A 9,462-nucleotide genomic window follows, 5' to 3' on the forward strand; every position below is an offset into this window, starting at 1 on the left:
TCAAAACATTATACTAAATGTTCCAGTTTAACTTCACGACGCACATAAAAACATCTTCATACAAAAGCATGCACAGTATTTTACGTAATATATATTGCAGACGTATGTGGTCAATGGCAATGCCCGAATCGCACGGTTTTCAAAAAATATGCTATGCTATGCCATGGCCGTTCTCATGAACCCGTGCGTGATCATGATAGGAAAATCAATATTTAACCTCAGTTAAATTGAATGATTTGATTGGGCGCGCCAGGAGCTGGGTCATCAATGGAGCATCAATTTCATTTTTTATTTTGTCGTCTTATATCCGTCATGCTTTATTTGGAAATTGCATATTGAAAAACATTATCATAGACGTTGAATATTTTTTTAGCTGTATTTGAAACACAACCCACTTTTTTTAAATGTGTCAGTCAGTCGTTTCAAAACTGTATTTGGACTTGCAAATCTGAGGCTTGTCTACCTTGGTGTCGTATTAAATAAAGCTACAACATTCGTCATGATACAAACTCTAAACTAATCTAAAAGTGATACTGAACCAAATGGCTATACAGCAACAAGATTAGTAAAACACGTGGGGAATAATTTGAAATTAGTATTCAATTTGTGTACCTCGAATTCGCTAATGGTTGGATTGGAAGTGTATTTATTCGCCCTGATATATAGTAGGAGGCCAAAATATGCACTTACAGTACATGTACCAATATGTATCAACAGTTTGTTTATGGTTTTAAATAAGCCAACAGAAAATAATAGTAGCATAGTCGATAATAGCGACATAGGCTGATGAATGTGAATGGGTTCTCCCCAGCCTCGGCGCTCTAGTGCAACACGTGGTATTATTATTAATACTAGTTTGATTGACAGGGTGTTCATCTACACTACGTAAACACAAATCTAATCATACATGTTCAACCATTTGTAACACGTGTTCGCTGACTGGCTAATTTGAATACCAAGCAAATCGTTGGAGGAAAGTTTTGAAACTAAGCTGTATGTATCATTCCTGTTTTCCTGCTTAAATAAATGTTTATCGTACCAATGAAACATTGTCGGTGAATGTATATATTTTACCTCTGCACGCTTCTATAATCTACCTGGTGAGAAGCCTACGGTTTGAGACAGTCCCCACGCAAACTGAATACAACATCTAATTGCGTCGTGTAAGTTAGCCTCGCCCTCTATCGGTAAGCCCCTCTGACACGTGAAAGCTCGATGACAATATGCTCTCAGGGTCGATACTCTTTCAACGTCCGCTCGTGTGTAAATAAAAAAAATGTTCCTTTGAGATTTCATGTATAGTAACAACAGCGTCCTGCCACTAGAGGGAGCGTTTTATACGAAAAGTGTCACGCATCAGTAACCACTGTATGATGTTGTCACAATTGTAAATGTAGTGAGGAGTCGGATGTGTGTTGTTCGCTGTGGTCAGGATAGTGGTATTCTTCGAGTCGGGGAAACTCACTTAGCAGCGGAAGTACATTGATCATTATTGTACACCCGATCAGACAGGAAACACGCGGATATTTAAAAGGTTGCTTGAAGGTGTTTAGTATATAATCTCACCAAGCTAGTTTGTTCCTACTAAAATTACTACGGGGAATCACAAAACTTGGGGTGTGGGCTCTTGGCAGCCAAGCAGGTGTCTTTCTGGCAATCAGGCATGAGACTTTTTTTTTTAGCAACCGTGTGTCGTCTTATATCAGCAGACAGACACTTCCTCACAAAAAAGAGCCGTTGACACTTTCCCAGTTTTTCCATGGAGTGCCTCCAAACAAGTGTAATTCTAATTTCGTAAGTCAAATTGAAATAAGTATAGATTTTATCATCTGTGTGTTAACAGGAACCCACACATGATTTGGAATGTATTTAAGCTTTGTGACAATGTGCTATTGGATAAATTGTAACTAGCAAGTGAGATGTTGTATAAATAATCAAACATTAAAAGATAATATAATATATCATGTTGATGCGTAATTTATTCTGTATTCGGTTGTTGATACAGTTTCAAAAATGGTTATAACTTTCCTCAATCACTGCCAGGAACATATTTATTATCTTCATCAAGAATGTATAGAATAAGGATATGCAACTTTGATATATATGTACCGTGATGACATTCATATTTAGAACGCATTGAACGCACTGATCATGAAAGGGTTTGACTAAGTATCACCGTAATACTCGCTTTGCAAAATAAGCAGGAACACTAGCTGACCAATTTTTACACAGACAAACTCATTTGCATATAAATTTCTGAAAAATTAAGTTCCATCACGCGTTGTGTTCAACTTGCGCGAGAAATCTGTAACACTGTAAAATATTCGGATAATGCAGAATAACAAGAGTAATTTGACAATGACTGGATCACCTTTCTCCATGTTGTTCCTAGGGCGCGTTTACTTCTTTAGAGAATTTGTATTCTTCACTGTTGTCGCATGTATCAACTTTAAAGCGAAATAAAAAAATAAGCATTACTAATAGGTGATTTTCCGTACAATTGTGAGATCTCGCGAGATGCATGAAAGACGCGCGTCGAACGTCTGCCGCAAAAATCGAACGATTTGATTTTGAACTAGAATTTCTTTATTTCATAGCTTACATTGACCGGCCGATCTTCGACTGAGGAATATTGCTTCCGAATACCCTTACTTAATCGAAATTGCCTATCATCAAATGTGAACAGCACATCATTTAGCATGGAAATGTCCCCGAAATACTTTCGCGTTTGTCGAATCCCACGCGATGTTTGACGCCACTACGACGCTATGACCTTTGTTTGTCCTGTTTTTACGTTCGATTTCACACATAACGCGTGATTCTCGCAGTGAACGGAAAATGGTCTATATACACAATATAATACGATACGATTACAAAAAAACTACACAAGTATAATAACAATATAACATGACAACACGTACCATTACCCAGCTGATACGCTAATCCATTGTCGAGAGAAGATGTTTTAAGTGAGCAATTGGATAACAATACATTGCTAAATGTATTTAAATCCAAATATTTAAACTCACCAGATTGCTGAAGCTTTGGTTCAAATTGATTCCAGAATGCACATTCTCTTGCTTTCAATGCGTTACTATTCTCCATTGATAATGAGAGTTGTTTATACGCTAAACCAGGCACTGTAAACAATGGCCAGTCATCGTTGTTATCTTCATCACTTGCAGAACTACGATTAGGATTACTGGAAAATGAAAATGCATTTCAAAAATGTTACTGACGAACGTTTAGCTTTAGTAACCAACAAGCACCATAGCCAATTGACATGCGAGTTACCTCATATCGATAACCAATGTCACATGTTGTTTGGTTAAGTCATCATTTTAGGCAGTATCATAAATTACATGTATATATCACAAAATCATAATATATAATATATAATATAATAATAATTATATTTATATCATGGACGAGTGAAATAGCAAATTCATGACCCTGTGTTATTTGAATTGTGTCATTAAATTTTGTTTTAAAGCAGGGGTGTCGTCACCTGCGCATGTCTCAGATGGCCATAGCGTGTCATCATTGTTTACAAACAAGCGTCTACCCATGAGCCTTTACGTTTTTAGTGTGTGTTGTTATCGTCGCTTGGGACTCAATTCCCGCGCGTGCGCAGGTGACGACCCTCCCGCTTTAATTAAATTGTTTACACTCTCATTACGCCGTTGAAGAACAGCATAATAACGTCAAATATAGTTTTTGGAGATGACGACTGTCCAAAATATTATTTTTTGGCAGATACAATAAACTTGTAGTTAAGTACAATAAATAGGTATATAATAAAATAATCTGAGATGGCAATAATTTATTTTATCACATTTAGACAAATTATATTGATGCTATTTGAGATTATTATTAGATTTATACCGAAACCATTTGATTGTAAAAACACAATGCGAGTGCTACAGGTGGAGTAGGTGTGATCCATGTTTTCAAAATCACTCTACGTATACCATCGAGTCCATATTTCTTTCTTTTACTGATTTGACTACTGTAAAATACTTTACTTTCGCTTGGAATTAATTTTCGCTATTTTCGCTGAAGGGATGAATTTCATTTTTTTCCTATATTTCACATTCAACTCATCAAAAATCAGTGAAAATAAATTCCATACAAAACACCCAAAAGGTCTTTTCAGCGAAAATAAATTCCAGCTAAAATACAATATTTTACAGTGTGTAGTGTAGTTTGTTAGTATAATCGTTGCCAGTCATTTGTTTTGTGTTCTTGTAAACTTTAATGTACGACTATTGTTTAAAATATGTGGGTAGTTTTCAAAACTGTCGCTGCTAGCGATTTGTATTTCACTGAACATACACTCACCCAGTTTTGGCGAAATTTGTCCAGTACTTCATGATTTGTAAGGATACATTCACATCAACTTCATTCGGTATCCACTTAATTAGGGTCGTCTCATCTCCACCAAGTACCAACTGATTCTCTGTAAGAAGAGGATAACCAAAAACAAAACCGACGTCATCTGCATGCTGTACCGTGTCGAATTTAATCGGTCGTATTGACTGTACAGGAACATGAGTCATATGGTACATATATGTAGAATGTCCCGTTTCATGATGAGCACGTGCAACGACGTCAGCAAGACAAACGAACATCATATCCCCTACCATCTGACTCAACGCTGACAGGTAGTTGGCATCCTGCTCATCGGCGTGGTCCCAGTCTACGTAAATTAGTTTAATTACGTCTAAGACAGCTTGGTTTTTATCTGGCACGAATGTGGGGTACATCGTCTGATAAATTGTCTCGTTAACTGAATATTCAAGCAAAAACAAAAACTCCATCCCTTCATCGGCCACGGTACCAATCATTAATTCTTCGCCATTATATGCCTTCTCTCTAGTTGCATCTATAGGATCGTCATTCACAAATTTACCATCCATAGTAGGCGGGAATGGTACCATTATATCAGCAATGGTGGTAGGATTCTCAATAATGCCCTTGATAAATGAAACAAATGTTTATAATACGTTTCTCGTTAATTCTTTGTAAAAAGTGCTCGAAATAAACTATTCGGGCAATATGTACCCAACCTGATCATATTCAAAAAGTCCATTAATGCTTCCACCCTTTTTTGAGTACGTATGTACAGCCCAGCTGTGGAGATTTTTTTTCAGTTGAAAAAAATGGAAAAAATAGTTTTGCAAATGTGGGGTGAACGCGAAACCACCACAGGTCTTATTTGCAGTGAATCTGTTGCTATTATTTATTCATGATATGCAATGACATCACTTAACTGATACAGAAAAGGAGTGGGCGTGCGCGCTGCATAATGAGGTAAACATTGTGGGTCTTCTGTGCAGATCGCACTTCTCTGTAACCCATAAAGCTACACGCAGGCTACTTCTCTCCATTAGAATAATTTGTACGGAACTTTATAAATAGTAATTTGTTTATTATGATTGACGATCGAGAAACTTGAAGAAAAGTGAAGTCTTCAGGTACAAAGATTAACTAAATTAAGGTCAATTTACTCTGCTTTCACTACAGAGGGCGCGGCAAAAACGTCCAGTCTGGGTGATTTCGCGCTTACACCTCCATTTCGCTATTTTTGTTTTATTTAATTTTAAATTTAAAAAGAAATAAATAGCTCAGACTGTGCCAGTATAAGTACGTACCTAATTCTTTTCTATTAAACGCTCCTCTGTGGCGAGGTGCTTCTGAGACGTAAACACGAGGTAGAAGGTCGTGCAAAGCGTGCCTATCGCTTAGTTCTGAAGTCGTTCACTAATGAATATTATGTTTTTGTTGGAAGTTACTATATTCAAAACTACGAACAATTACACGACAAAACATTATTGTCAATTTCAGTGGCATTGCGTTCACCCATGTACCTCATTTGACGTCACATACTAACTCCGCCTCTAGAGGGCACGATTCATAGGAATGACGTATTATTTTTTGTCTGATTTCCTTCACAAACCAAAATGAACTTTACCCGGGGTAAAGTGATTATGTATGTACTTTCATATACATTTTACTTGTAGAAGCACTTTAAGTTAATCTATCAAATTATAAATGACATTCTTCCTATCAAATACTTAGTGCTGATTTTGATTTTTAATAAAGTACCAGGTAACCTGCACGAGTGTTATATTCGTGCATGGACACCGGCGGGGTGGGTTCACCTGCAGGTATAACATCGTCTTGAGAAGAATAAACTGGTCGACTCATAGGGTGCGACTGGAAACGTAACATTGTTGTGCTACGATTAAGTATGACAGGTGGAATTTTACCGTTGAATCTCTGAACTTTTCAGCTGGTACAGTACGAAGACATTCAATGAGCTCTTTACTGTTGTCTTTCTCACATCCAACAAGTTTTCCTAGACCATGTGCTATCTTGTTAGTCTTAGATGTATCGGATTGGAAGAACCAATTCATGGTAGCTGTGCCACTCTGGGGAAGTAATAATTAATGAATAAAAAATAGTTGGAATCATTCGATCTAACATTTTATTATATCATACATTTCAATATGGCTAACCAATATTTATTTTTATCATTACGAACACATCCCCATGAAATAGAACCAGATTGAAACAACTAATCAACACTAATACATGAAATGATCTTAAATGAAATATATGTGTATGTGTGTCATTTAAAGTCATAAATCATTTCATAATTTGTAAATGTTCATGAACGTATTACCACATTTTTTAAACAATTAGAACAAAGAAGTCTCTAACATACAAAAAAGAACATGCATGCAGGCCTGAAAGCTTGTCCACTCGCTACTCGTTGATACATAGGGTGTTAAAATGCAGTGGAACAGCACACGGAACTGAGATTTTGAATCGCCTTCCTCCGATAATACACCATTCTTCTAAAACCACTAACGCTTACTTGGGGAAACCAGGTACGATGTGCTATAACTAATTCTACACGTTGAGTAATCACCTGAGAATATACCTCATCGATACAAAGCGAACGCACTAACCACTAAATCACCCTGAAATCACACTGTCGTTGATCTTGACTGATATCTTGGTTGAGATTATTTTTCAGATAATAATATTTTAATTACTGTCTTACACTCATTATAAGAAAACGTGTCACATTTGATATGTGTTCATCTTAATATAAACCACATACCTGCATAATCGCCCTTTTGAACAAACCTTTACTCAATGGAGATAACACGTGATAATGCACACTTACAGACCCAGCACTCTCGCCAAATATAGTAACAGTATTGGGATCACCGCCAAAGACTATGAATTGAAAATTATATAATTATTTTTTTAATTGAAACACTATCGATATTAAATAACACAATGTAAACATGTGATACTAAATACTGCTTTATGCGTCCCAATGATCAGGCAGAATGTCATACAACTGTCGGGGTGGTAAACTCCAGATACTGGAGTTGAACAGTTCATAATAACATATGTAATTTAGAAAAGTTTTCATATTGTGATACCTCGTACCTGCAATATTTTGTTGAACCCAACGAAGTGCTTCTACTTGATCCAGCAAACCATAGTTACCGGAAGCTACGTCATCACCTGTCACCATATAAAAAAATGGGTCACATGATTCATGGATACTGCTATTTCGTGCAGGTTATACAAAGGGAATGAAATAAATGTGATTGTTGGTTTAAGCACACTGCATTGACAGATTGTTTACAAACGTACACACACAACTACCATTCAAATACTACAGGAAAAGTCAAGACATTGAGCCGATTGCGATGTGAAACGTACGCCGATTATTATATATATGTTATATATTAACTCGTTTTTCACATTCATAAAATTGTAATGAGAATTCATTTCTGATATCATTGCGACAAACGTCATTTTAAGACAGCGACCAAAAAAGAATAAATTTATCTTAAATTATATTATTATGTATGTTCCTCAATTTCTACTCAACAGTCGCTGAAGTGTCAACAAACTAATAGACTCAAAAATCCACCAAGATCTCGTTGAGAGCGTATAGTAATAATTTACCTGTGCTGAGGAATCCAAGCGCCCCCAGTCGATAATTAATGGTAACTACAATGACGTCATTCAGTGACGACAGTATCGTGGATTCGTACATTCTCGTTCCGGATCCAATAACAAATCCGCCTCCATGAATCCAGAACATAACAGGTGCGTTATCGCTCTTAAAATATAAATGGAATCAATATGTTGACATGAATATCACAAAGTTATGGAGATGTTTGTGTTTCTACACACTTACATCCGCCAGTGCAGTTATTATGCTATTACTTTTGTTTTTCCAGCAATGAGTATTGCCTTTAAAACACGCCCTCTATGCTAGCCATTAAAGTTTCTGTCACGTTTGTAAGACCTGAGTGATCTGCTATAAACGGTTTAATTTTCGCTGCTGGAAATGTTCACGATTTGATGGAATTCGTCACAATGGAGACAAAATCACTGAAAATAGTTCACAGCTGAAACAATTTAGCGATTTTTAAAAGCAATTATCTGCATAAAAAATATGTATGTGTATCTACTGTGCAAATTGCATTGCAGTAAGACGAGTGAGCGACATGCCGTACCACAAATGGAAATCGCTTCAATTAATTTTGTCATCACTGTTTTTTTAAGAGAAAGAAATTAGATTTAGGTCATCTTTGATTTCTAGAACCGTTCCCCCGGGAGTTTAACTTTGTTATCTTTCTCACTGCAGGTATTTTAGACTGTAAATCGGAAGTTTAGTTATCTAAATCGTGTCCTCGTAATGTTAAACTTTTGAAAGAAATAATTCCAGCACAGTTTGCATTCTTCTATGTTTTTCATTTTTTGTACTTTCTTACTCAAATTTGAACCAAACGAATGCAACTTTGAATTGGCTGTATGCCTGTGAGTAGCCTGAAATGTAGGCGTGAGTGGGGTCCACGCCAGCAGACCACGGAGGGCGCAACTTACGCGACCTTGTCAGGCTAGCCAGTAAGTTGTAAAATATCATTCAAATTGGATTTTGTCGGTCACTAGAACTTCGTATTTGCACAACAAAACACACTTCAAACAAACAACCTTGAATACACCCATCACAAAGACTCGGTGACCCTTAGGTGACTCCAAACTTGTTTACCTGTGGCTGTGGTACGTATACATTCAGATGCAGACAGTCTTCGTTCTGTATTTTGTCAATGGGAACCATTGGGATGTCTGGCTGTATGCACGCAGTACGAAAGTCGCTAGCATCGTACTCCCCTTGCCACGGTGTCTTGGGTTTAGGCGGTGCAAACCTCAGGTCACCGACCGGTGGTTCAGCGTACGGTATACCCCTATAGACATGTACAGTCCGTGCACCGTCAACGAATTCACTGCTGAATTCTTCTACGGTACCGATTAGTGTACCGGTAGAGATCTCTACAGTTGGTATGTCTGCATTACAGACAGTGTTAAACACAAATACAGCTAAGGTGTATGACAACGGAGACATGACTTAGAGTCCGAACG

General features: G+C 37.1%; 1 protein-coding gene across 1 annotated transcript; it reads right to left on the minus strand.

Moving 5' to 3' along the window:
• Positions 1-1,954: 1,954 nt before the first annotated feature.
• LOC144351318 (fatty acyl-CoA hydrolase precursor, medium chain-like) lies at positions 1,955-9,462 on the minus strand. The gene is made up of 8 exons (XM_085494601.1): positions 9,092-9,462; positions 7,999-8,155; positions 7,471-7,548; positions 7,133-7,251; positions 6,273-6,434; positions 4,342-4,976; positions 3,030-3,202; positions 1,955-2,447 (listed from the first exon to the last, which is right to left on the minus strand). Exons 1-8 carry the CDS (start codon positions 9,443-9,445, stop codon positions 2,389-2,391), a joined length of 1,737 nt encoding a protein of 578 aa, XP_085350727.1. The 5' UTR covers positions 9,446-9,462; the 3' UTR covers positions 1,955-2,388.

This window comes from Saccoglossus kowalevskii, chromosome 20 (assembly GCF_978046115.1).
Source record: "Saccoglossus kowalevskii chromosome 20, keSacKowa6.1, whole genome shotgun sequence".
NCBI classification, from domain to species: domain Eukaryota; kingdom Metazoa; phylum Hemichordata; class Enteropneusta; family Harrimaniidae; genus Saccoglossus; species Saccoglossus kowalevskii.

Excerpts from the sequence above, each read along its gene's own strand:
- LOC144351318 (XM_085494601.1), bottom strand. The coding sequence starts at position 9,445 with ATGTCTCCGTTGTCATACACCTTAGCTGTATTTGTGTTTAACACTGTC. Across the intron at positions 8,156-9,091 it reads TATACGTACCACAGCCACAG|AGCGATAACGCACCTGTTAT; the intron begins GTAAACAAGTTT and ends TTATATTTTAAG. Across the intron at positions 4,977-6,272 it reads AAAAGTTCAGAGATTCAACG|GGCATTATTGAGAATCCTAC; the intron begins GTAAAATTCCAC and ends TCATTTATCAAG.